Source organism: Paralichthys olivaceus, chromosome 22, assembly GCF_024713975.1.
Source record: "Paralichthys olivaceus isolate ysfri-2021 chromosome 22, ASM2471397v2, whole genome shotgun sequence".
Lineage (NCBI taxonomy): Eukaryota > Metazoa > Chordata > Actinopteri > Pleuronectiformes > Paralichthyidae > Paralichthys > Paralichthys olivaceus.
In genome coordinates, this window is record NC_091114.1 from 12,012,764 (window position 1) to 12,038,717 (window position 25,954).

At 42.9% G+C, this 25,954-nt stretch overlaps 5 protein-coding genes across 20 annotated transcripts in view; 3 read left to right on the forward strand and 2 right to left on the reverse strand.

Moving 5' to 3' along the window:
- Window positions 1-2,800: 2,800 nt before the first annotated feature.
- Window positions 2,801-10,444, reverse strand: dthd1 (death domain containing 1). 4 transcript variants are annotated; one of them, XM_069519210.1, is made up of 9 exons: window positions 10,184-10,444; window positions 9,224-9,557; window positions 8,783-8,962; window positions 7,945-8,225; window positions 7,606-7,764; window positions 4,220-4,509; window positions 3,830-4,080; window positions 3,677-3,734; window positions 2,801-3,463 (listed from the first exon to the last, which is right to left on the reverse strand). In XM_069519210.1, the coding sequence occupies exons 2-9, from the start codon at window positions 9,542-9,544 to the stop codon at window positions 3,156-3,158; spliced, it is 1,848 nt and encodes a 615-aa protein (XP_069375311.1). In that variant the 5' UTR covers window positions 9,545-9,557; window positions 10,184-10,444; the 3' UTR covers window positions 2,801-3,155. The 4 variants fall into 4 exon arrangements, with proteins under 4 accessions (XP_069375311.1, XP_019951345.2, XP_069375310.1 ...); XM_020095786.2 differs by having other exon boundaries at window positions 7,945-8,204; window positions 10,161-10,444; XM_069519209.1 differs by having other exon boundaries at window positions 10,161-10,444.
- Window positions 4,251-7,386, forward strand: LOC138406623 (uncharacterized). Of its 2 annotated transcripts, none has more exons than XM_069519217.1 (7): window positions 4,251-4,466; window positions 5,708-5,769; window positions 5,865-6,033; window positions 6,578-6,630; window positions 6,711-6,830; window positions 6,909-7,068; window positions 7,143-7,386. In XM_069519217.1, exons 2-7 carry the CDS (start codon window positions 5,735-5,737, stop codon window positions 7,356-7,358), a joined length of 753 nt encoding a protein of 250 aa, XP_069375318.1. In that variant the 5' UTR covers window positions 4,251-4,466; window positions 5,708-5,734; the 3' UTR covers window positions 7,359-7,386. The 2 variants fall into 2 exon arrangements, with proteins under 2 accessions (XP_069375318.1, XP_069375317.1); XM_069519216.1 differs by lacking the exon at window positions 4,251-4,466 and adding an exon at window positions 4,977-5,110.
- A 106-nt stretch (window positions 10,445-10,550) lies between the features above and the next one.
- LOC109634929 (homeodomain-interacting protein kinase 2-like) lies at window positions 10,551-14,635 on the forward strand. 5 transcript variants are annotated; one of them, XM_069519212.1, is made up of 10 exons: window positions 10,551-10,688; window positions 10,773-10,960; window positions 11,095-11,283; window positions 11,444-11,625; window positions 11,767-11,887; window positions 12,004-12,123; window positions 12,242-12,325; window positions 12,406-12,575; window positions 12,677-13,010; window positions 13,170-13,195. In XM_069519212.1, exons 2-10 carry the CDS (start codon window positions 10,781-10,783, stop codon window positions 13,170-13,172), a joined length of 1,383 nt encoding a protein of 460 aa, XP_069375313.1. In that variant the 5' UTR covers window positions 10,551-10,688; window positions 10,773-10,780; the 3' UTR covers window positions 13,173-13,195. The 5 variants fall into 5 exon arrangements, with proteins under 5 accessions (XP_069375313.1, XP_069375314.1, XP_069375315.1 ...); XM_069519213.1 differs by having other exon boundaries at window positions 12,677-12,976; XM_069519214.1 differs by lacking the exons at window positions 12,677-13,010; window positions 13,170-13,195 and adding an exon at window positions 14,265-14,635.
- LOC109634931 (uncharacterized) lies at window positions 13,086-14,082 on the reverse strand. Its single transcript, XM_020095791.2, has 2 exons — window positions 13,721-14,082; window positions 13,086-13,582 (listed from the first exon to the last, which is right to left on the reverse strand). Exons 1-2 carry the CDS (start codon window positions 14,073-14,075, stop codon window positions 13,086-13,088), a joined length of 852 nt encoding a protein of 283 aa, XP_019951350.2. The 5' UTR covers window positions 14,076-14,082.
- A 1,433-nt stretch (window positions 14,636-16,068) lies between the features above and the next one.
- arap2 (ArfGAP with RhoGAP domain, ankyrin repeat and PH domain 2) overlaps window positions 16,069-25,954 on the forward strand; it is a 98,859-nt gene continuing 88,973 nt past the window's right edge. For 5 of the 8 annotated variants that reach the window (XR_011239903.1, XM_069518764.1, XM_069518768.1 and 2 more), the window contains exons 1-6: window positions 16,069-16,212; window positions 19,074-19,966; window positions 20,756-20,838; window positions 23,807-23,883; window positions 24,191-24,255; window positions 25,475-25,837. Coding sequence is in view for 7 of the 8 variants with exons in the window: in XM_069518764.1 (XP_069374865.1) it covers window positions 19,134-19,966; window positions 20,756-20,838; window positions 23,807-23,883; window positions 24,191-24,255; window positions 25,475-25,837 (1,421 nt within the window). In the remaining variant the exon portion in view is untranslated. Of the gene's footprint in view, window positions 16,213-16,645; window positions 16,679-18,021; window positions 18,083-19,073; window positions 19,967-20,755; window positions 20,839-23,806; window positions 23,884-24,190; window positions 24,256-25,474; window positions 25,838-25,954 lie in introns of all 8 variants that reach the window. The other 3 variants (XM_069518765.1, XM_069518770.1, XM_069518766.1) reach the window with 2 other exon arrangements.

Below are 25,954 nucleotides of genomic sequence, written 5' to 3' on the forward strand. Positions count from 1 at the left end.
TACCCCCCTCTGGCACGCACTCTTCAGGCACAAAACTCCTCTGCCAGTCAGGCCACACGTGTCCTTTAGAATCATTCTGAAGGGAAAGGAGGAAGAAAAATGAGGAGATAATAGCGAGAGGGGGTGTAAAGAGTTTGAAAGTGAAATATGGGAGCAATACCCCCACATAAGTGCCGAGCTGAGGAATAATAGAAGGGCAGGAAATAAAGGGAAGAGGAAAGGTTGAATGAATGGAGGAGGCATTTTTCAGTCGGTATGATGGTATCACAACTTTTAACCACCTTTTCAGAAAAGCTGCCGTCCATCACATAAAAATTATACACAGCAGGTTAAGTAAAGTATCTTCCTCTGAATAAAAGCTTTTTCTCACACCACATTCCCTCATATCACCTAAATCTATTAGTTTTCAGGGTTTATGTTTCTATCACACATTCTATTTTTATATTACTTGTGTTTTTTACTGGTCAAGCACTTTGTAACTTTGGGCTATATGAAGAAAGTTTGAATAATTATTATCATTATTTTTTTATTATTATCGTTATAATTAGAAGTTGTAGCCTCTATGCACGCTGGCACTAGTATCTCATTGAAAAACAGTTTGTCACTAAAACGAAATGAATCCTGGGATAGGTTGAGCCGGGAAGGATCCACCTGTTGGAGCCTTCGTTTCTCGGGGATAGAAGGACGCATTTATTGTGTTGCTGAATTATGTGATATCTTATATTTCTCGTATTAATTCAAAGAATGTTGCCATCTCTTCATTGCTCTTCTTACCTAATATTTTTGTCTGCTGACATGCGATGAAGCACATCTTTAATCTGTCAACTCCACCTGTTACCATTTCATACTTCATTAAACATTCACCCTATTTGCAGCGCTGGGTGGTCTCCTCCGTGTCCACGGGGGGGGTCCCCCTACCCCCCACCTGGACACACGGCATCGATCATTACCCCCCCTGCTTCAGCTCAAGGCCTGCAGAATGTCACACAGCTGGAGCAGGGGAGCCTCTGAAGACTGATGAAATAGCAAAACCCCAGTGAATGTCATTAAAAAGACAGAACACACTCCTGTTCCCTGCAATGTAGTTATAGGAGGAATTCATTGTGGCGCTACATAAACCCTCTTCACCTCAGGTTCTCCGATAGAATACACACAGGAGGTGAAGCGTCTCACCTCCGGGTCCTTTTTATTAAAGGCCCTGGTGCTTTCAATCATATCACATGACCTTTCCGCCTGTCACGGAACTGTACATGTTCAAATTTACATTTTTATTTCTGGGAACTTTGAGGACTTCTTGCCTCTATTGCTTTATATGGAACTTGAGGTTCAAAGTCAATTCTTGGATTCGGAAATATTAGTTTGGAGCCTCACAGCTGAAATCAGACTTTTTTTTTATACAAGTTACCCACTGCTTAAAATAAGCTTGATTAACGCTGTATTTCTTTATTAGTGATTTTTGGTCAGAGGACGGCACGATGGTGCAACAAAGTTCTGGGTTTGAACCATTCTCCATTCGTCTGTGTGGGTCCAAACACATGCATATTAGAGTTAAGTCTAATGGAGACTCTGAATTGTGCTGTGAATATGATGATGAATGGTTGTCTCTGTATGTTGACCCTGCGACACGCTGGTGATCCGTCCGGGGTTTACTCCGCCTCTCGCCAAATGTCAGCGGGGATTTTCTCCAGCCCCCTGCAACACTCAAAGGATCAGCGTTATAAAAACAAATCAAGATGACATTTGAAGATGTGTGTGAACCACAGACTGAAGATGGAGGATGTGTCTCCACTTCCTGCCACTGTCCAGAAATGAAGCCAAAGCAAACTAAGGACACTAAGGCTGCCATCTTGAACATGTGCAGCCACAGTTTTGTCCGGTGTGTGCAGCAGTGATCGGGATGATGAGTATTTACTGTTGATACGGGCACTTGACGAATCATGAGTCACCCTCAGCTCAATCACTTTCACCCATTTATATATAATCAAAAAAAAAAGAACTTGAATATATGAATACATTAAACACATCTGAGAGGGTTGAATCCATGATTTTATTATTATTTTAAAGGCATATACATGTCAAATGTTCCCCAAAAGAGACACACATACAGTTTCTTCCAGGTTTTTTTCAGTATATATAATAAAACAGAAATATATTAATATACCGAAAGAAAAGCCTTTGTTTTCTGATCAGTCATCAACATCAAGTCGAAACGATGACTCCGTGTCAGGGAGCTGAAAACGGGTCACAGCTCAGCGTCAGCGTTTGTTTACACAGAGAGAGGAGACGGCTGACTGGTCGAGTAAATCTCCTGCCTCTCTCTCTCTCTCTCTGTGTGGAGACAAACTAGAAAATAAAGTGAGAATGTGAAGGTGGTGACAGAGATTAATGCTTCACCCCCCGCAAAAAAAAACTGAATTCAAAACCTGAGAAATAAAACACAAACACAAAATGCGACCACATGTGTAGGTTAACACACAATTTAGGTTTGTTTATTATCATTTGTGTTGCCACTTCCTCTTGCTGTTGCGTTAATTGTGAGTTTCCTCTCAATAAAGGTTCATCTTCTCTAATAGAAGAAAGTATATTACTAAGTTATTATAGACGTATCTGTGCTGAGTGCGATTATTGACATTTGTTGCATTAATACACAGTTTGAGGTCAAATATTAATTACAAATGTCTAGGGTAAATATACTGAGTGAATATTACTAATTCTACTACTAGTACTCCTACTACTACTTTTTTATTATTTGATTGTCTGAATGTCTTCCTTAGTGTCCTACTTTGAGATATGCATATAATCAATATCACTGGGTGTATTATTATTGGTCAGTGACATTTGATGAGGCATGAAAGCAAAAAATTTGCTGCAAGATGAAAAACAAATGTGAGACTTTTTCTTAAGAATCAAATCGATGATGCTCATATATTTTACGACCATTAAAAACGGCTCAAATAAAATGAGTCTCGAGTAGATGAACCTCGATTTTTAAGGCCTCATAAGCCGAACACGTTGAGAACCAGTGGTGTGTAAGATTCAACTCAAGTCTGAGGAGAATAAAAACTCTCCTAGTCAAATGCCTACATCTTGTGGATTAAACCGAGCACTGCAAGCAGGTCAGCATTAAAAAAGCTCTGTGATGGGATTTCTCTCTCCTATGTCATCGAGCCCTGTCTGGTGGCTGCGGCCTGTCTCAGCAGCAGCTCTCTGGCCAGATCCGGCCTGCCGCTCTTGGCCAGGCAGCGGGCCAGCTGAGAGGCCTTGAGTTGGTGCGGGGCGGCGGGCAGCCCCCTCCTCCAGGTCGCCAGGACGTGGAAGGCCTGGGAGGTCAGGCTGTCCCCGGCCCGCAGCCTCACCAGCTGAGCAACGCTGCGACGGAGACGCAGGGACAGAACCAGCACGGCCACTTCCTCCTCTGAGAGCTCGCCGGCCAACCAGAGAAGAAGAGAGTCTGACAGGGAGTCTGGGGGGAGGATGGAGGAAGGAACACTTTGGTGATTAAGGAAATTTTTATTTTAGACTCAATTTCTATTTCATAAGTGGGATTTTTTTCATTTGGCAATGAGTCATGAAAATTAATCCATCAGAAAAAGCTACATATGCTTTGTACTAGAAATGATATGCAAAGTATTAGATAAAGCAATATTTTCCTGTAAGTAAGAGACATTTCACTCACCTGTCTCCTCACATAACTTCACCCTCGCTGTCACGGGTCGATTCACACTACGCACTTTCTGAAATGAGACAAAATTGAAGAATTAATATCGTTCTTTTCTTTCTTTAACTCGAGCTTTTCACATCAATTCTAAAATGGAATCCTCTGCTTCACCTTAGGTAAAGTCAGTGACAGCGCACACACAGGGTCTCCCAGCAGCTTCATGTCCATCAGGACGGCTCCGTCCCCTCGCCACTCCAGCTGAACACTGTTGACCTTATAAAACATGGCCGCCCCCTTGTAGTGAGGGGAGCTGTAGTTCCCAAACGGGTCCACTTCGGTCAGTTGCACCAGGAGGTGATTCGTGCGCTGAGTGTGAAAGGTGAGTCTCTCGTGTGGGACGTCATTTCGGTTGTTTTGACTTCCTATTGCAAAAGACAGATTATTGCATTTCCTTATGTCATTGTCCTGTGCAGTCCAGCTCTGCAGTGTCATGAAAATGAAATGGAGACAGAATCAAGAGGACTCAGAGAATCATGTCAAAATGTCAATGTGTTTCTGTACTTGTGGACGTGATGTTGCCACTGAAACGCAGCAGGAGCTGATCCCCCTCGGACATGGAGATATCTGATGAGGCCTCCAGCGGGCCGCCGTAGCCCTGAGCCCTCAGTTTGTTCAGCTCCCAGCTGAGGTCCCGGCTGAGCATGGCCGCCACCAGGGCCGTGTGAGGATCATCTCGGCGGCGCTGGAGAACGACGGTGACGGCGTGGCAGCCCACCGACTCCTCCAGCCGCTCTGCCAGGGAGGTGAGGTGAGGGGGCTGCAGGGGGGAGAGGAGACGGACCAGCAGCAGTCTGAGCGAGGGGAGAGAGAGAGAAAGTTAAGAAGTGGAGCTGAGTGAAGAGATTAGATTGTGGCTGAAGAGATGAGTCTGCTACCGTGGGCTGGAGAACAAACTTAATACTCTTAAGATGGAATAAAAAATTCATACTATCTTCAGTACATACATTATTCCAAAGGGAAGCTGTGTTAGATTTTAAATAAGTATTTAAACTATTATAGTTCAAGAGGGAAATAATGAAACTCCTCTCTTATTAAAGGAATAATTCTCACCGTACAACTAATATTCTTAATTTAATTCTCGCTGGCTAATATCAGTCACTTCTTTTTTCATTTTTTTTTCTTTCCGCAGAGGTTTCTGAAGATTTTTCAGTTGTGATTATGTTCTGACATAGAAAAGCTAAAGCCTGGAATTCAAAGCATTTGTGCCCCCCCACCCCCCTTCATCCATACTGCCTCTCTTAAACCCGTTATGTAAAGGAAAGCTCTCTTTAAGTCGGTTGTAGCGTTCCACATTGCGTTTCTTGTCCTGCGCTCCTCCGAAGTAAAACGTGTCAAGATAAAAAGGCGTGTGCTCCTAACAACCAGAGACGTGGAACTGAAGCTGCACGAGCGGTGAGTTCGTGATCTTTACATTTGAGAGTAGAATTTAATCGTCCAGGAAAAAGGAAAACAACGTCTGTCACGTCTCGACTGATTATTTGACTCCAGATTCAAGAGAGAGGTCAGATTCATGCTGTGATGATGATGGTAAATGTTTTTCAATAACAAGAAGCAACAAAGAACATGTCAGAGTCACATGATGCTCAAACAAATGTAATTTTTAGTCTTTTTTCATTAAATAATTTGTCTTGTATATGAACTGTGGTCTGTAAGTAAATATGGACGACACGTCTCCACTTCTATCAAGGAATGAACCTTTAACATCCAGAGTATGAACGCCACCATCTTGCACTGATGACATAATTTGCAACCAGTAGCCGCAGAGCTGCGTTAGCGAGGTCCTGTTGATACACGCCCTTGACCAATCACAAGTCAGTCTCAGCTGTCAATCAAGTGGACATTGAGGAGCTCGGGGTATGACCTATACTGCAGCCAGCCACCAGGAGGCATTGAAGGCACCTTACATTTGGGGTGCTGTCATCTTTCTTACAATCTGTGATATGAATAATTTGCACTTTAACTTGTTGTTTTCTATTCTAACACTTTCAGAGTCTCGTCAACACATCAGATCCCTCCATGTTGAAATTTCCACCAGTGCTGAATGTCCACAGGTAAAAATCCCTAATTTTTATTACACTTCACAAACAGCTGTTCTCCTCAAACATGCAAACCCTCATTCCCTACCTCTCTGTGTCTGTGTGACCAGGGGCAACGTCGTCTACCTCCTCTATGTGGTCGGAGGTCTCCTGATGACGGTCACTGCCGGGTGTCGGTGTGTGGATGTGGCTGTGAGGACGGCACAGGACCCCGCTAAGCTGCTGTGCCTGTCAAACGCACTCATCACACTCATGGGCCTCAGAAACCAAATCCATGTTGTGAGAAACCACAGACTGTTTCTAACTATGGACAACATGACTGCGCCTAAAAGTGAAGCCAAAACATGTCAATCGCCACCTGGTGCCTGACTACGGTATAGGTCAAAAACCCTGCCTCCTCCATGTTAGTGGATGGGACAAACCAAAAAGTCAAAGTACTCATGAAATGCATTTTTCTTAAAGGTGGTTTCTGTTGTTTTAGGTAGTTCTTATTACACTGATGGATGTTCTGGTAAGTTTGGTTTTAATTGGTTACTTGATGCCATATAAACAGGCTGAAACATCATGATTGACAGCAGAGACTGACACATGATTGGTCGAGCGCGTGCATCGGTGAGACCTCTGGCTCCACATGACAGTTTTCATAACAAGATGGCAGAGTTCACATCGGATATATTTTGGCTTCATTTCTGGATAGTGAGGAAGTGGAGACATGTTGTCCATCTTTACGTACAGTCTATATGAGATAGACCAATCCTCTCTATCACAAAAATGTGAGAATGTTGTTTGCTAAAAAACACTTCTAACTTTTTGTGTCTTGCAGAAAAAGTCCTTGGCAAAACGAAAACTGAAAAAGAGGCTGTACTTCACTAAAAGGTGTGAAAGGACTGTGAGATGCTCTGCACACCGTAAAATTATTATTTTCTGTATCAAACAATCAAAACTGTTCTTTTCAGTCTCAGCAGTCTCCTTGATGCGATAAGAGCAGCGCAGCATGGATCCTATGATTTTCCTGTTTCCTCTGAGAAACAAATAAACCTGGAGTCGACGTATCCTAACAACATATCGGTGAAAAGGTACACACAGTATATGAAAACATTTTCACTTTAGTTGAAATGTAGAGTTTTAAAGCATTTGTTCTGTTCTGTGGTCAGATGCGGGATTTGTTACATCCTCATTTGGGGTGTGAGAGGCTGGTCTGTACTGACGCTGTGCACGGGACACAACTACAGCGAGCTGAAAACCAACAACCCTTCAAACCAGCTGCAGTGGCTGGTCGACTTCAGCAGGACGGCTCAGCAACGAGGACACGCAGTACGAAATCGATCGCATGTGTCTGAACTATGGTATGACACAACTCAACTGATATTATACTGTGTGGTTTTCAGATTACACTTCTTGTTGGAGGACAAACTTCTCGAATCAGAACTGAACCTCAGACGAATGATGATTCAAACGAGCGAGCCCCCTCTCGTCTGAGCCTGGTGTCGTCTGCACTGTCTGTTGTTCTGCTCTGGATGCTCCTGCCTCACATTACACTTTGTGTTATTGTCTTGTTCAGTTGGAAGGTGCATCAACACCTTCACAGAGCCGTGCTGTCATAGATGTGCTCAAAATAAATGCTTCAAAGTACATTTTGTTCCTTGTCTTTTAATATATCCTCTAAAATTTAGTATTTTTGCAATTTTTATTTTTCAATACAAAGCCTCTCAGTTCAAAAATATGCAGCGATCGACTCGGACCTTGATCAATGGATTTTAAAGCTTATTTGCAATATCCAACAGCTATTCTCATCAGATATTTACTTTTGCACTGATGATTATTTTAAAGAGCAGAAAACTTGTTGCCAACCTGTCAAAGTTCTCTGTCAGCTCGACAGACACCAGTCCGTTCTGCAGGTTCCTGACGGTCACTTTCTCCAAGACGCTCCACTGTTTGTCCCTTGACACCAGAACTATGAGCAGCTCATTGGCCGTTTCCTTTGGGGACTTCAGAGTGGCACCAAACTCTCTGACAGAGACAAAGACATCAGAAATCATTGCAAGTGAAAGTGGTGATTCAATTCTTTCAGTCTTCGTGTCTTTGCAGTTAAGTGAAACAACGAAGTGTAGACTGGAGTTCTGGATGAATAGTGTTGCTTCAAGCTGTAGAACATTCAGTTCTCTCAGCTTCACATGGTGGCTTTGTTACCTCACTCTATTGGAAGCAGGTTGATCCCATGCTGGAGCAACACGTCCGCCATGGTGATGCTCCGTCTGTTTCTCTTGTCCCCTCACGTCCCTCTTTCTCTCAGGGTTCGGGGGACAGGGAAGGGTGACAGTGAGGGGTCTCCTCAGGGGCTGCGAGCTTGGGTGGGTGAGGTAGAGCAGTGGGCTCGTAGACGCCACCAAATAATAGACATCGCTTCTGGACTTGACGGCCGCCAGAAGGACGGTGTCCACAGGCTGGATCTGAAGCAGACGAGGAAGCAGCTGCTCTGCATTATTCAGGCAGCGGTTTAGACTCTTTTCTTTTCTTTTTTTTTTAACAACCCAGACTTTTGTTTTGGCAGCAGCGTGGTGTTTTGTCGGAAGGAGCCGTGCAGAGTGGGAAATGTTGGTTTTTGACATAAGATCAAGCAACAAACTGCCGTGGTGAAGTTAGAGCTCTGGCTCAGAGAGAACGGCCACAGCTGCTCATTTTCTACCTCGCAGCCAAAAATCTGTCAAAACGAGAGTTTATGAATTTATAAGCAGTTGATCTGTTTCTTCTTCTCTCTCTCTCTCCCTCTCCCTTTCCATGCTTATGTCTTTATCTCATCTTTTGGAGCAATTGCAGTATTTTGAGCAGGGAACACTTTTTCAAACGGCTGATCTCCAATTTACACAAACCTTTACCCACTTTGAAATCCCAAACAGCCTAAAACAAATCAGCGGTGGAAACCAATGATTTTTGCTGTATACCAAACTCTTGTTAAATGTAGCAGAGAGAAGGATTGATATTGATCAAAGTGGAAGGGAGATGGAAAGTGATCAAATCATCCACATACCTTGGTTTGTGCCATCACTGGAGCAGCAAAGGCTCCTGGGAGGTAGTTGAGACAAATGCGGGGGTCCATTGCGAGCTTGAGTGACAGACCCCTTCTGGGAACTGTGTAGTTTTCTCTTTTGAGACGGGAAACCACTGCACAGAGACCTAAGGCGTAGACCCTCACTTCTGCAAATGAGCCCTGTGAGGACATAAATGAAACAAATTGAATTATCTGTTACAGAGAAATCTGTTATAAACTCCCAAATAAGAAAATTACATCTGCTTGATGTTTGATCAGGGTTTAGATTGAGCTTATGTACAATTATGGGGGACTAAGGTGTTATTATTATATTGCAATTGCTTCCATTGATAAGGAAGAACCCTGTCCAAATGGAATTTCTGATATTAAAAATAAAAGACAAAAAACCATTTGCAAATATATGCACATAGAAAATTTTACCCTCTGTCCTCCATACGTGCCCTCTGTTGTTGCAGGAGTGACGTAACTCGCCCGCCTCTCCTCATCGATTATTTTGACAGCGACATCCCGGTAGTTGCCCCGGTAACGTGCGCAGAAGGGCACGACCAAGGTCACGGGGAAGTGGAAGTTGGCTCTGCCTTGAACTTTGACCCTGATCACTCTGCTGACCAGCTCCTCCGCCCCGGTCACCATGAGGCAGCTGAGGGCATCGGCCATTTCACAGCTCAGGACTTCAGCTGCACCCAAAGGCGCTCTGATAAAGCATGCGTCTGGTACGTGCTGTGATTGAATGTCCTCCATTGTACCGGTGAGCCTAGATATTATTTCAAAAATACAAATACAATCATATTTAACGTTGCAATAAGATGTAGAATTTATAGCAGAAATCTTTAGGAAATATTTCTGGAAGGGAGAAAAGTGTCAGTAATCAAATTTTGATATCAGCCTCTCTCAGAGTTGGCCTCGTCCTCTGATCTGAACGTCGGACAAATGTTCATATTGACACGGTGAACTGTATGAAACAGACGACTGTGGGGAGGCCAGGTGGTGAGAACACGTGCACCTAGTGATAAAGCACTGCAGAGCTAACTTAAGTAAGAGTGAACGAGCGAAATGAGGGGAAGAAATCACACTCACTAAGCCAGTTCCATGAAAGATAAAGAGAAAAGTGGTAAGCAGCTTCTCTTTTAAATGGGAGGAGTTGTTGACATGTTTTATTTATTTATTTCCTATGTTATTTCATGCATGATGTTTTTCTGCTATATCTTTGAAATAAATGTATTTTATCATTTTATATTTCCAGGCATTCATTAAATATCTTGTTTTTAATTACCACAAATCATTTTTTATTTTTCCCTCTTATTTTATGAACAAACATAAATATTGATTTTACACATGGTTCAAAAGTGACTCATACATTATGTATTCACTAAGGAGCACCTGCCGTATGTTTCACACAGCTGAAGTCAAGGCAAGGCAGTAGTAGTAGATCTGACCTAAAAACCATCCAGCTTTATGCTGAGGTAGGACTGCCTACAGAAATAAATGCAGAAATACAGAAATAAATTCCCATAGAAATGTAGAACTACAGAAATAGATAATTAGAATATAAATAAATAATTAAATGAATGTAGAAATACCGATAAATAAATAAATACATGTAAAAAATACATAAAAAGCTGTTTTTATTACCAAATGTATTTATTTATTTCTTCTATGCAGTAATTATATAAACATTACAATGAAAGTCCCTCTGAAGTCTTTGAAGTGTAAGTCCTTTGATATGACCATCTTATAAAACTGGTAAGTACAACTCAAGACACAATGATGGGAAGTATGTCTACACAAGTACAGTACTTAGGAGGCTATAAGTACTCAAGGTTTATTCTGCTTTATATCATGATCCCATGCGCAACATTTATTTGATATTTGAAGATATGACAAGGTTGGGGCAATAGTATTTTATGTTCACCCCCGCCCCTACTGACTCCTCTTTGTAACCTTCACATGTTCTCCTTCTTTGTCACAGATAAAAAGATGGTCGAGAATTCTGAGGAGCCACAGAGCAACATTTTGTGCAGCAGCACCAGTCGCTACCTCATCAAGCGCATTGCTGGAGAGGGACGCTCTGCCAAAGTTGTCATTGCTGTGAATCTGAGCACAATGCAGGAAGTGACTATCAAGATGTTAAAAGAAGAGCATTTTGCTAAAAGAGAGGTAAAGAAGATTTCATCCATATGGAAGATTTGTTTTTTTCACATTTTCTAGCTAATGATTTGTTTATTAAAAGAACTGCTGGTACCGCGCTGTAACTTACACTTCCTGTATAATGTTTCCTGTTTCCTTCACAGATCAGGATGCTCAAAGCTGTGAAGGTTCTCGATCCAGAGAAAAACAACCTGGTTCACTTCATTGAGAAGTTCAAGTACAAAGGTCAAACATGTTTTGTGTTTGAAAAGCTGGACATGAACCTTCACTGCCTGCTTAACCAAAGAAAGAGGTCACTGACACTCAATGAGATCCGGCCGATAGCTAACCAGGTAATCAATTTATCATCAAGTGGTAACATAGTCAGCCAACTGAGAAAAGACGTACTTACTGAAGTAACACAATTCTATTGTGTCTTGATCTGCTAAAGCCGGCTCTCTGCTCAGTGATATCTGTAACTAACACTTTACGTTGTTTCATTTGTCTCTGAAGTTGCTCAGAGCTTTTAGAGCACTGAAAGGTATTAAAGTGGTTCACGCAGACTGTAAACTAGACAACGTAATGCTGGTTAACCATCAGAATGAGCCCTACCGAGTCAAACTAATTGATTTTGGCTTGTCCTTCAAAACCCCGCTGAAAGAACTCGGGATGATATTTCAGCCTGTGCGTTACCGGTAAGTTCAATATGCAAAGCTCATCCTTGTTTGCACATGTGTGTTATTATTGTAAATGATCCAGACATTGTCCTAATATTCACTACACATCACCACACAACAATGTACTAAACAGCTCTTGTGCTTCTTGTTTGCACACAGTGCACCTGAAGTCACTCTGGGCCTCCCCTGCTCTGAGGCCATTGATATGTGGAGTCTTGGCTGCATGCTTCTCTTTTTGTATCTAGGCAACCACCCATTCTCCAGATGCGAGTACCAGAAAGTAAGAAACCAGATATAAGTTAATTTAAATACAACGATTGTTACATTCAGACCAGTCCAGGAACAGAAAAGGGGATGTGATCAAGTAGGATGAGATTCTTCATGTTCTCTCTCCAGATGAAAGCACTTGTTCACATGGTGGGCCTGCCAGCTGACCACCTCCTCAGGGCTGGGAAGTACACCCACTGCTACTTCAAGAAGGACATACACTGGCCCAGACCAGGATGGTGGATAACGGTATTTTAACCATTTCCAGTTTTCAAATATTGTATCTCCCAATAACACAACAGCTCTTTTCTAATGTGTAACCCATTAATGATGAAGTATCCGACCAATACATGTTTTGTTCCTGTAGACCCCCAGTGAATACCACAGCAGCACAGGCATTGAACCCAAGAAAAAGCAAAGTCATATTAGAACACTCGATGACCTGATGACAGTAAGGCTCAAATCCTTTTGACCCCAGTGTCTCTGTTAAGTAGTTTAACTATTCTCTCACCTACTGTGTTATAAATCCAGCTCTACCCAACAATCCATGGCACCACTGAGCTCAATGACAGGAAAGCTTTTGTCAGCCTCATCCAAGGCTTCTTGGAGATTGACCCAAAGAGGAGGCTCACCCCAAAGTTGGCACTATCACACTCCTTCCTCACGATGGTCCATATAATCAACTACACGGACAGCCCATAGTAAGAAACTGTGTTTTGGTTTCAGTACAGATATTGAACTAATAGAAACAGTGTGTTTACTGATTGAGGGATCCTCTGATGTATTGTTGTGTTGTATTCAGTTATAAAGATGCTCTGGATAAAATGAAGGTTCTGCACATGGACAATGAAACGTTTTTCTCAGACCGTTTCACAAATTGTGAGGAGAAAGAGGCTTCAGATATTCGTCCTTCGTCTGCTGCAGGCTTGGTGGTGTCTCAATCCTGTGACACTGACAAAAACAAGCGCCGCATGTGTGTTGATACATCAGCAGCAACGAAGTCAGCAATCACCGTCAACATCTACCATCATGAGGACCCAGCTAAGGAGACATTAGCCAATGAAAGGAGACGATCTGTCAAAGTGCAAAGCCAACAGGGAAGGCGAGTGAAAAGGATCCTAGAGTTCTTCGGCCGAGTTAAGAGACTATTTGAGAATAATTCAACATAAATGAAGGACCATGTGAACAGACCGAGTGCTAGAGAATTCAACTCACCCGACAGTGATCCATTCTGTCTTTGTCTCCTCTTCCACCTTGACATTCATCCTCCCTGTGTCCTTGTCCCTCTCCTTCAGTAAATCTGTCTGACTCACTGGAGAAACACAGCCCTCCTCATTATCATCCACTTGACCTTTGACCTCCAGTTCCCCCCCAGTTTCCTTCACATCGCTACAGTCGGAACAGTTCAATCTTATTTCGGCTGTTAGCTCAGCGTTTGGTGATGGACGTCTTCGATCACTTTCATTCTCAGCCTCCTGTTCACAGTCAGAGTGGAGTGGATCCTGAAAGCTCAGGCATTTTCTGCCAACTTCAGGTCGAGCTGAGGTTTCTGGGTCTCTGGTTTCATGAGGCGCCACATTCACACCTGAGGCTTCTTCCGCAGACACACAGAGAACTTCTGCTTCCAGTTTGGTTACAATTGTGCTCAGTTTCTGTGTAATGTTCTCGATGTCCTCCGACAAACTCTGAAAGGTATCACTAAAGAAGTCTGAACAAGAGACAAAAACAAAAGTATAATAAATATAAATATGTATTTTTATACTCAATATATTTTCTTCAATATCTCATTAAAAATCCGATGTATAAGGACAGACAAAGACTTTTATGACTGAGATCAGTTCCCTACCAGTTATTGATGCATCCTGCTGATCACCGCCCCCTGGTGGAGACTTATTGAGCATGCAGGCACACTCGCTGAGGGCCTCTCTCCATGCTGTCATTCTCTCTGAGTGAAAAACTCTCAGCTCCTTCAGCACACCCACAACCTTTTGCTTGCACTCTTCCACCTGCACTTCAGCCTCCCTCTCATATTCTGCTGGACCGAGCATCCTTTCTTCTCCACCCGTCTGTGTCTCCTCTCCTCTGCTTCCACCTGTGCGTCTCCTCCCACCCACTGTCTCCTCATGATGGACCCTGGATGATCTGTCGGCCTCAACTCTGCAAGTAGTTTCAGTTGACGTGTTGTGAAGAGCCTCCTCCATCCCTGTGGTGAGAAGAGAAACGGCTTCATCCATCTCTTTCAGATTCTCCTTCACGCAGAGCTGAGAAGAGTCCTGAGTGTATCATCCGGCCTGTTTCCTGCACCTTTTTCAGCTCATTTCAAAAAATATCTGTGAATAATATAAAAAATATCCTGCAAAAATTGCCTTCTCTTGTGTACCTCCTTCTAGATGCAAAGCTGAGGGCCCCTGGTTTTGCAGTGTTGCTGTGTACAGCCGTCCAGGAGCCAGCACTGTATTTATATGGCTGCCAGCAGTAAAACACGTTGCCAAGGCGACCCCTGGAGGCGTGGCACGGAGACACAAAAGAGGAGCCAGAAGAAAGAGCACTGTCCTCCAGACACTCCATCCCTCCATCCTTCTTTTCTTCTATCATTCATTTTACTGCCCGTACGCTCACACAGTAACAGACGTCAGCTCTGAGGCTTCATCCGCTCCTGTCAGTAAAAATACATCTGGTGTGTGTACTGCACCAGAGGACGGAGACTTTTAAAAAGTGCATCTCAATGAAACACTTTACAATAAAACATTGCTCTGCGTCACTTTGTGTTGTCTCTGTAGAATTCCTGATTTTACTGTCCTAAGACAGGACGCATTCAGATCCTAAACCAAAGTAAAAGTACAAATACTATCGTTAACTTAAAATACTCCTTTACAACTACAAGAAAGACAAGTTGTAAAACCTGCACTGAAATAAAAAATGGTGAAAGTAAAGTGAAATGGTCTCAAAGTATTAGACATCAGAAAACATGTTAGTGAATTATAAACCACTGTGGTTTGTTGATTATCTTTATCTGTTTTAAGGAAAACTGTGTAACTCCATCACATGAAAAATCTCTATGGGCCTTTTTTCATGACTTTTCAACTTAAAGTTGGAAAAAAACACCAACTTAATTTGACCTGAACAACTGTCAAATGTCCTGAAACAGAAACACAGACGCTGAATTCAGCCTCATTTTATTAACGCCTCTATTTCCTCCTGCGAACTGTCGAGTCAAGTCAGTTCATCTCTATAGCACATTTTTTTTAAAACTGTCTTTATTGTCACACGGGTTTGACAAGTATTGTAGAATGAAAAACCTTTTCCGGGAATCTCGACGTCAAAAGAGAAAGTAAGACAAAAAAATAAAGTACTTAGAAATAGACTGAATACCAATGATAATATAAAGTAGTAGAATGTGTTTTTATGAAATATAATATACAATATTTAAATTAGAATACCCAGTATTAAGACATAAGAAAACTACCAATAGACAAAACAGCTTTAGTCATTGTTGTATCAGCTCTCTGCCGCCATCATCTGGCTGATTGTGCAAACAGCACCCTTCTGCTTCAACACACCCTTCTGGAACGACACAAACCTAAAAATAAGAAACCAATGTACAATCTATTCATTTATTGATGGTTTTACTTGCATTTCTGATGTTTTGTCTTTGACTTGATGCTATTTTATGCTTTGACTTTGTTTTTTTTGTTAATAATATCAACTGGATATATAGAATGTACTCATTTATTTATCGTCCCCCATGTTTATGGTGATGGTCCTCATTTCTGCACCTCTGTCTTATACAACATGTTACAGTCCGAAGTGAACACAAAGGTGGTACATGAAAGAGCAATGGGAGTAAATCAAGTGGGTGAATGTGTGTTTTTCTTCTTCATGGTGTGAGTCAGGTATCAGGCTGCTGCATTCCTCTGTGAGCTGGATGTGTAGCCTGGGGCCTCTGGATCAAGCTGGGACACGCACACTCTTGTGTTCCCTCCACTTTGCTGCAGCTTATCACACACATGCACGGTTTGCGTTTTGTTTCATTGTGTAAACAGGTTTACAAAGACGAAATTGAAAAGTCATCAAGACTATTTTACACCCTGCGGTGTTTGGTGATGGAAGCGGAGGTGCGAAGGTTGCGCTTGTGCCATGGTGCGTAACAAGTTGTGGCGTTGCGCTTGGAAAGTGGGCGTGCCTGAACAGAGGGAACGGAAACAGACGTGTGTGTGTGTGTGAGTGTGAGTGAGTGAGTGTGTGCGAGAGGCTCAACAAAAACTCCAGAGCTGCACAACATGACAGAGAGGACGCGTGTAAAGGTGTGTGGATGATACCTGAGGATTCCACCTGCAGGTAAGTTCTGCAGAAACCAACACATCCTGAGCCCAGGTGTTCTTCATTGATCTCAACTCGTTTTAGGTGCGCGCTAAAGAGCACCAGGCTCATTTAATCGAGGCCAGAGTGTGCATGTGGTTTCTATATTAGTGCTGGGTGTGTTAGTGTCACATATGTAGCTCAGGCTCCTCAGAGTAAGTGTAAATTGAAAGTAAAGCCCTGCAGTGAGACTTAAATAATGGACTCTTGTCGCAATATATAGACAGTGTTGAAACAACCTTTTCCTGTATGTGTGAACACACAATATTCGCAATTTTCACACGTGGTGAAAACACACTGATGGACACACACCCACACACACTTACACACATCTCAGCCCTGTACATGAAATGATTCCACTACAATTCAACTGCAAAACACCACAGGTTTGTCTTTCTTTCTCTCAAACCAGGAAGGATACACATTGGACTTTGGCACTGAAGAGGTAGGTGTGTGTGTGTGTGCATGCATGGGCGTGCTTGCTGTGTGTGACTCACTCATCTCCAAGCATACCTTAGCTGCAGTGAAGAGAGAGAGGCACTGTGTAGAAGTGGGTGACACACACCTCTCCTGTGCTGGCAGCTGGTTAACAATATCTTGTGTTCAAATATTGCTGTTATTGTTTGTCTGTGATTTGTGTGTGTGTGTGTGTGTGTGTGTGTGTGTGTGGTGGCCCTGAAGTGCAAAACATAACAGCCAAACACAAAACACAGCACAAAATATTTTTTTATTGTGTTTTATAATTTGCAGTTGTTTTCTTAATTGCTCTTGTGTTTTCTTCATTGTCGTGTTTTCTTACTCACTATTACGTTCTCTGAGTTGTTTTTGTGTTTTGTAATTTGTCGTTATGTGGTGGTGTTTTCTTGTTTTCCATTCAGTTTCTTTCTTTGCTGATGTGTTTCGTTAGTTGCTGCTGTGGTTTCATACTGCATTTTGTCATTTGGCATTGTTCCCTCTTATTGCTGTTATGTTTTCTTTATTGCCGTTGTCTTGTCTTATAGTTGCAGTTGTGTTCTGCACTTCAGGGCCACCATAGAATGCAGTTGTATAAATGCACACACAGACAGACACACACACACACACACACACATTTCTTCATATGTTCTCCTGCCTATAAATGACATTCTTTTTCTTTTTGCTCTATTGATCTACACTCTCTGGGCTGTGACACCAGTGGGCAGCAGCTGTGGATCACAACTTCTATTTCCAGCCCTTAATAACGTTCGCCGAATGTGTGTGTTCCAGTAAAAGTGTGTGGTTTTGTGTTTGAGTGCAGCTGCATGAGTGGGCGTAGAAGCGCTAAAAGGCAATGATGTGGAGCGAGCTAGGGTCAAATACGGTAGAAAGCTTTGGCGTGTGCCTGAGCTGGCTGTTAGCCAACATGGGCCCCTGCATGTTAACACTGCATCACACAGCTGGGCTGCTCTGACAGACTGTGCAGCGCAGGCCTCTGTTTTCAGCACTGGATATTGTTGTGAGTTGAGCGGGGACTTTTAAAGTTGTCCCTGCATGCCCGGCGCTAATAATACAAGGCCGTGCAGCAGCTAAGGTGTGATGTGTGCTCACAAGATAATATGTTTCGTACAAAAAGCACCACTGGTTTACCTTTTGTGCATGAATACAGCTGTTTTGCACAAAAAATGAGGAAAACTCTTCGAATAATCTTTATTTTTCACTTATTTCATATTGAAACTCGTTCAAAGGGGCAGTTCCTGTCTGTGTTCATTACAGCAGTAAAACACTCAAACATGTACCCAACATGACCCAAGTTTATTTCCCCGAAAGCAGAAGTGACGCCGCTTTACTGCCCCTGTACCCAAGAGAGAAGTGAACGTGAGAAGATGGTCCTGTGAGTTTCAAGTGTGTGTGAGTGGAAGATTGCAAGATGGAGGATGAGATGGTGTGGAGATATTAACAAATGGACTTTTAGAACAATTGGCTGTTTCTCCTGAGCTGCAATATACAGCTTACATTTTTAAACCCTGCGGTAAAAATGTTTGGTTTTTTTGTCAAACCTTGGTGTTAATATCTTAACTGAACCAAACCGAGAAACCATGTGATGGTGGTGGCACTCAGTTTCCTTGTAGCTGTTTCCTCATAGCTGTTTCATCCAGAAGTGTTGCATATTTGCATCTGGTTCTGTTTATGTGTTTGTGTTCATTCTTTGCTGAGTGAACAATAAATGGCTCTTTAGACATTCAGGGTAAACTTGAAGGGGTAGTAAACATTGTGGAAAATGAGCTTATTGTGTGGAGCTGTAAGGTAAAATTTCACATTAGACGCTTCTATCTATGAAATTATGTTTGTTGGTTTATAGGATGCTCAATCTTCTTGTTGTCGTCCTTTATGCTAAGCTAAGCCTATTGTCACCAGGCTCGACCTTCAGATTTAACAGACAGTTGTGACACTCGTATATTAATCTTGTCATCTCACTCACGGTAAGAAAGTGAAGAAGTCAATTCCCCAAAATGTCAAAGCGTTCTGTTAATGAGGTCACACAGACCCACAGCTGCAGATGATTCATGCCATCGATGTGGTATCTCAAGCTGAAATCAAAGGCTTACATTTTCAGAAGCAAAACATAATCAATATCCACTTTGCCTAATTTGGGTTTGTGGGAAAAAAATGCATATTGCTAAAGCCTCACAGATATTTTAGATTATTCCTGTTTGAGTTAATGGATGTTTCAAAGGTTAATAATCCTGTCTCTGGTACAAGAGTGGAGTCATGAACTTAGTAACTCCCAAGTAAAATATTAAATTCAGTTTGGTGCAGAAGATCGCAGCGTTAATCTTCAACCATCACTTACTTTTATCTGTTTTTGTGTCTTTTGGTTTTAGGTTGGACCACTACGTCTTCTAAAGGCCGTCCTGATGTGGCAGATCTGAAAATAGAGCACCATGTTGGAGCCTCCGGATCCCAGCCAGGAGGTTGAGGAGTGGCTGTCTACCCTTCGTCTATCCCAGTATATCCCCTGTTTCCAAGAGGGAGGATACCAATCTCTGGAAGACTGCGAGGACCTCACAGATGAGCGCCTCCTGGAGCTTGAAGTCCTTCCAACGGGACATCGCAGGCGCATCCTCCGCAGTTTGGAAGCGCTAGGGGTGAAGCCTCCAAGTGGGGGAGAGGATGAAGAAGAAGAAGAAGAGGAGGGAGGTGTACAGAATGGGAGGCGCAGGAGGAAGCCAGTGCCCCATCCTAGACATATCTTCCTAAAGGACAAGAACAGGGGGACATCATGTCAGCACAATCAGCCAAAGGACAAGAGGCAGTATGAGTTGGAGGGGAGTCTGAGTTTACCTCCAGGAGCAGGACTGGGAATAGAAACAGAGGACAGGTACCTCCCTCCACCTCAACCTGCCCCACGCAATCCCCAAAACATTCAAACATCCAAATCTGCACAGACCAGCATCCCTCCTTCAGTGTTCTCCAGCAGTAGCAGCAGCAGCAGTGAGTCCCTCTGTGTTTCAGAAATGCCCTCAGATTGGGAGGTTTCCTCCAAGGACCCTTCGCTGTTGAGCCCCAACTCCGTGCCCCATCCTAATGAAAAACCCCACCAATCGATGACTGAAGACGGAGGGGGGTTTCAGGGTGTAATGGTGGAGAACTCCATCTATGAGGCACAGCCTAGTTTTAAGAGTCCCTCACGGCCACGGTTCACTCGCTCCTACAGGCTGAGACACCGACCTGTTCCTAAAATCCCGATTCAGACCATACCGCCATTTCAGGACAGGTAAAGGCCTAAGTTATTTTCTTATTCATTTTCTGAAACTAATAGGTGAAAAGTTTTCTGGCATGTTTGCATAAAAACTTTTTCAGTTTCTTGATGGAGCTAGATGAGAACACTGATGCCACAGTATGGATATGAACAGACTGCTCGTCTGGCTCTGTTCAAACGTAACAAAAATACTACACAACTGTCTTTTCTAATGCCAACTTTTGATCTTGCGTACCTCGAATGTGTTTTTCTAAAGACTTGTAACAAGTTAAATTAATATTTTTTCCTAATGCACTTCTTGTGATGTAAGTTTTCTGTACAGAGAAGTTTGATGATACATTAAGAAAGTCTTCATTTGCTGTTTCATCCTTTTTTCTTTTTTTGTACCTGCTACTGTTTAAGCTTCATGTTTTTACCCAGCAAGACAGGGAATAAGTGTATTTCCCAGAATGTCAAACTATTTGTTAAGCACAAAGTTTGACTTTACGAGAGTTTATGAGCAGTTTCTGAAAACTTATCAAACAAGTTGGAATACAACGGTGAAAAGCACCTGAAGAGATACACTTGCATGCTGCTGTCATGTGAATTAATTTCTCGCTTCACATTCAGATTTTGGAGAAACCCAGTTCTCTACTTTTCAGTTCTCCATTCTATTATATCATCATACTAAATGTTGTTGGACGTTTGAATTGTGAAACTTTCACATCTCTATTCTAAATGTCTATATGCTTATGTTGCATTACCTATTTTTCCTTACGTGCATGAATTGGGGGTTCTAAACCACTGATTTCTCTTCCTCCTCAGGAGCACACCACCAGCGCAAACAACCAGCCCTGAAAACGTAACTGGCTCCGAAAGTCCCACCGGTTCAAGCGGCATACAGAAAGGTACACGCAGTCTTTCAGCCGCATCCACTTCATCCCCGCCATGAATATTTCATTCGTCAGTAGAGTCAGTGGTGCTGTTGTTTGCTCGGATGAAAGACGGGAGGAGAGATGAGGGTAGCGCTTGGGTGGGGTGGGGTGGAGTGGGGGAGCTCTGCGGCAATGTCGTGGGGAATGGCGTAGCCCTGCATGGTTTCAAGTGCTCATCTCGCGGGAAATATGCTCTCTCACATCTTGTCCCTTAGAAGGACCCTGGTGTGTAAAGTTTTTTAGAAGTTGTTTAACTTTGCTAACAACACACAGGCTTGTAGTACAACCAGTACAAATGTATATTTGAATTTTGCCTCCGCTGCGCTGTATTTACTGGGCCTAGTCGACCCTCATGTCTCATCTGATGAGGCAGTACGTGATGTACGATGTACGTGAGCTGCTCCTATGATGCCTCTCTATGACAGTCTGTATTGGTGAGCGGTATACACCTGAGAACATGTCACTCTCTTTGGGAAAAGATTTGACCCCATTGCGACTCTGGCTATGTATCAACTGATTTCTGTCTGTAGGCCTCGTCTTCGCTCTTTGTTCTGTGTACCTTTTCTGCCGCAGTCTCTTGGTTGGCCTTGTTTTGCCAACCCGCTCTCTGTGTGGAACAAGACGGGGAGCGAGACGAGAGAAAAGCCGAGACAGTGAAGTGGTTTGGGAGGAAGGAAGAGGAGATGGATGCAAAACAGGTTGAGAGACGGAGGAAGAGAGGAAGGTGAGGCGGTCCCAGAGCTGGGATACGGGGAGCTCGACTGCCACATTGAATCTCCCCTCACAGCAAGGCGTTATTTAACTTATCATTTTATCCGAGCATATTTGAAGAGTTTACTCCGAGATGAGATCCAGAAGTTGTAATGTAACATCGTTATCTCACAGAGTGATGGGAGGGAGGCTGGCAGAATTTTAATTGACCCCATCACAAAAAAAACAACTCCTTCAGGAGAAAAATCTCATTGAGAAAACATTTTTTTCTGTAATGTTTCTTCAGCAGCCTTGGAAGAATATTAAATAGTTCAATACTTCACCTTCAACTCTGCACTCTCAGTTCTTGTGATGGGCATAAAACAAACACAACAACCAAAATCCAAAAACATCAACAACAACAGAGTAAATGCTAACCTCCATTTGTTTCAGTGCTGCTCAGTTTAGCACGTTTGATGTTGCGTATTAGCACTAAACAGAAACAGAGGGGGCTGATGGGAATATTGTATCAGCAAAGCCACTGTGATTGATTGATCGAGGGTTTGTGTTGTTGTTTATTTTTGTGTCTCTTTCCTATAAAATCCCATCAGCTGAGAGTGGAGGGTGTTGTTGACTATATTATCTGTTGAATATCATTCCAAGGTCAAAGCACAGTGATGCTTTCAACAAAAAAAACAAACAAATAAATTGCAGATCAGATCGAATCAGGTACAGTTTTGCATATTTGTAACCTTGAGTTTTGTAGTTGCTTCTTCTATAAACTAAACAACATGAAACATTTTAACAAAACATTGACATTATCATTATTATCCTTACGAAGAAAAATGCAAAAAGAATTCCCTTCAAGCTTTAATTCTGGGAATTGGAGACTGAAGTGACACATTTTTGGTTGATTAATGTGAATATAGTTGGTGGCAGTTTTGTGTCTGCCATGCTTGCTGTGGAAGTGACATGGATAAATGGTTATAACAAACTGATCTGCAACTCCCAGACTTAAAAGCAGAGGGGCTTCATTCAGAAACTAATCAATCTCCTCAGTCTCTCCTCAATCAATCTCCTCACCGACTCCTCATCGATGACTGCATCTAGGTCGCCTCCCAGACAGCCACTCCAGAGTGAGTCGGGGCGCGAGGCAGATAAAGAAGCAGCGTGGTCAACTGAGAGAAACAAGGATGAAGTGAGGACGGAGCCAGTGAGGGAAGAATAGAGGGGAATCAGACAGGAATTGAGTGCAGCCGGGTCCAGTGGCCTTGGGAGAAAATCATGAGTGACCTGAAGGTTGCCTGATAGATGATGATCGATGGTTGCCATCTGCCCGCGGAGCCTGTCCGTGGAGAGGCCACTGTGTTGCTGCGGATTCTATCATCAAATAAACAGACCCCTTCATAAAGTGCACCAAGCCCAGGACATGACCTTTGTGACACCCTGCATTGTTTAGGAAGTGTGTGTCTATAAAGCTCTAGAAAGCAGTACATTCACATCTGTAAGGGTGAATGTGACTCTGCTTATTTCCCCGTCCATCCTTTTCATGCCTGTGGTTTTTCTCAAGGCAACGTTGTGTCTGAAGGTGTTTCGATCTTTGTACGTCTCACCGTCTGCGCGCATATCTGCTCCTCCGCCAGTGTTTGTGTGTGTGTCTAGCCCCGTGGCGGTGTCTCCTGACCCTCACAGTCCTCAGGAGAGGCCGGTGTCATTTTTCACAGAGACAGGCAGCATCCCACGCAGGGTGGCCCCGAGGTCTCCAGACTAATGGTGTCTGGTCAGAATCTCTTCCTCATCTTGCACTGACCACTCTCCCTGCAGGAGCCGAGGCAGATAAATGGCCGTGGCAGGGACTCAGTCTGTTTGAGACTGACTGAGGTGGATCACACTTTAAGTTTGGTGACATATAGGGCATTTTCACACATCACCAGACTTTCCAGTTTAGCCCATGCAAATATAATAGGGGAAAGGCGGAGCGTGGGACCAAAATTTAGAAATGGAAGTGCCTTGCAGGTTTTCTTGTAGTCTTTGCCTCTGACGATCGAAGGCCTGATCCACTAAGATGTTAATTTAGCTGGTAGTAATATTATAATCATGTTACAGTGGCAGCAAGGTTAATTAAGTGAACTTGTTTGGACTTTCAGTTGTGAAAATGCCCAAAGGCGTTTATAGGCCTTTGCACTTTGTTCTGCAAGTTTCAATGCTGAATGACAAAACCACTGCTGTGTTGTTCCTTCGTCCTTTTTAGCTTCACTTCAAAGTATCTTGACACCTATTGCTCCCTATGGAGAGACGTTCCTGTACAACAACCCTGAAATCGCTGAGGTAAGAGAGCACACACTCCCACTGGTGGACAGTGAGTAGCAGCTTAGCAAAGAGGAACAGACGTTTGTCAGATCTTCAGCATTATCTGAGGTTTTGCAGCCTGCACACCCAACTTCCCTCTTGGTGTTAAAATTGTCAACGTGGTCGCACAACAGAGTGGAAAATGTGCTTGTTCCATTTTGCCCCCTGAGGTTAATAGAAATGTCGCCTAGCCACTAAAGTTAACATAGCTTAGTGCAGCAACACGATAACAGTGTCTGACTGAAAGATGGATTCATCTGATGCTAATCTCCTCTGTGCTCTGCAGGGCCAAGGCGCTAAAGAAGGGTTGCAGCAGGGGTTTAAGGAGAAGATGAAACAGCGGAAACTGAGGTATGGTATTCTGTTGTAATGCTGCTACCTCATGCCCTGGATGTTTGACTCAAACAACAACCCCTGTGTAGTTTCAGAAACATTCCTTCCAGCCACAGAATTAGTTCACATGTTCACATATTCAAATGCAAATATGTGGTCACATCTTAACAAAAAGGAGTGTATGTACTAGAACAAGATGCAATTCTGAAGCTGCATTGAGACCAGAATAATTAAGAGCAGTAGTCAGGGTGATTTTACACATCTTCTCAATTAGAATTGAAATAACAGGCCTCATTTTGTAATAGTTTGACTATTGAGTATTTAATATCCAATTGTAGATTTGGAAGAAATGACCCTACACTCCATAATCGATTTAAGCAGCTCTGTGGGGTTGTACTAAAGTACAGTGATGCTTTGAGCAAAATGCTAACCTTAAAGGTCCAGTGTGTAAGATTTAAGTGAAAGGGATCTATTGGCAGAAATTTAATGTAGAATAATCCTCATGATGTTTTCACTAGTTTGTTTCATCTAAGTTGTATGAATTGTAGTTTTCTTTACCCCAGAAAAGTCCGTTTTTATTCAAATACTTTATATTTACATCGAGGGGACCCTCTTTACGGAGGCCGTTATGTTTTTTACATTTGTCCAGACTGGACAAACTAAACACCTTTTGAGTTTTTATGAAAAACTGAAGGCTGCCACAGGTCCTCTTTCATGTTTGGGAGGAGAGGGTGAGGTGAGGGGTGTTCAGCTGCAACATGCAACTTCAGCACTAGATATCACAAAATTCTACACACTGTACCTTTAACTTGACACAGCAAATGCTTGAAAGCTCCTGATGATGAACACGTGGTCATTTTTGGACCTACATCAGTCTGATAAGAATTTCCTAAAATGACAGAAACCTAAGACATTTATTTAACCTGTAATTTCACTCTTTAGTTTGGTCCATGTCCTTTTCATAAATTTGTTCAATATAAATGGTCATCGATACATTTTGACTTCACTTTTGGGGAGTGTGCCTGTCGTCAATTTTTATATACTACCTGAGTTTGGTGCACTGGGACATCACTGGTGATCACAGGTGCAACAGAGCCAAACCACACTTCGCACTGATGCTGGTAAAGGAGTTGAAACTCCAGAGAAACATGTTCTTCATCCCAGTAGCATTTCACTCTTTAAACTCATAAATTCTTAACTTGTCACTCAACACATTATGTGTCGTGTGTTCACACAGAAAAAAGACATCCAAGCAGAAAGAGTCAAAGGAAAGCGAGTCTTCATCGGCACTGACAGACCCAGACCCCTTCAAAGACGAGTATTCAACAGTGGACGAGTGTGCCAGCTTTTTGCCGCGAGCCATTTTGGACAAAAGTTTCGCTGTGAACCCTGATGGTCTTGCTCCTGGTCCGGCTGCCACTGGCCCTAAGGACGGATCCTTGATCATGGTGGACTGTGACCTCTACTCGCAGCCTGCAGACGCTCTGGGGGGCGTAAGCAGCAACGCGTTGCCTGACATCTCCCCTTATGCCTGTTTTTATGGAGCCCCCAAACTCAAGATGCTCAAAGTGGGTTGGCTGGACAAACTGTCGCCTCAAGGGTAAGTTACAGTTCTGCTGAGGATGATGAATTTAATGAGCTCGGATTATCAGACGTTAGAAATGCCCTCTTCATCTGATGTAATGATACATGGGTCTGCATGAAATCCTCAATACTG

What these genes read in the sequence shown, in the direction of transcription:
- LOC138406623 (XM_069519217.1), top strand. Translation starts at nt 5,735, where the DNA reads ATGTTGAAATTTCCACCAGTGCTGAATGTCCACAG. An exon ending in CCAGTGCTGAATGTCCACAG is followed by an intron (nt 5,770 to 5,864) that starts GTAAAAATCCCT and finishes CTGTGTGACCAG; the next exon opens with GGGCAACGTCGTCTACCTCC. An exon ending in CTCAGCAACGAGGACACGCA is followed by an intron (nt 7,069 to 7,142) that starts GTACGAAATCGA and finishes TGTGGTTTTCAG; the next exon opens with ATTACACTTCTTGTTGGAGG.
- dthd1 (XM_069519209.1), bottom strand. An exon ending in CAGTGATGGCACAAACCAAG is followed by an intron (nt 8,226 to 8,782) that starts GTATGTGGATGA and finishes AATGCAGAGCAG; the next exon opens with CTGCTTCCTCGTCTGCTTCA. An exon ending in CCTGCTTCCAATAGAGTGAG is followed by an intron (nt 7,765 to 7,944) that starts GTAACAAAGCCA and finishes TGTCTCTGTCAG; the next exon opens with AGAGTTTGGTGCCACTCTGA.
- LOC109634931 (XM_020095791.2), bottom strand. Translation starts at nt 14,075, where the DNA reads ATGGAGGAGGCTCTTCACAACACGTCAACTGAAACTACTTGCAGAGTT. An exon ending in GCAGGATGCATCAATAACTG is followed by an intron (nt 13,583 to 13,720) that starts GTAGGGAACTGA and finishes TCTCTTGTTCAG; the next exon opens with ACTTCTTTAGTGATACCTTT.
- LOC109634929 (XM_020095788.2), top strand. Translation starts at nt 10,781, where the DNA reads ATGGTCGAGAATTCTGAGGAGCCACAGAGCAACATTTTGTGCAGCAGC. An exon ending in AGCATTTTGCTAAAAGAGAG is followed by an intron (nt 10,961 to 11,094) that starts GTAAAGAAGATT and finishes TTTCCTTCACAG; the next exon opens with ATCAGGATGCTCAAAGCTGT. An exon ending in CACTCGATGACCTGATGACA is followed by an intron (nt 12,326 to 12,405) that starts GTAAGGCTCAAA and finishes TTATAAATCCAG; the next exon opens with CTCTACCCAACAATCCATGG.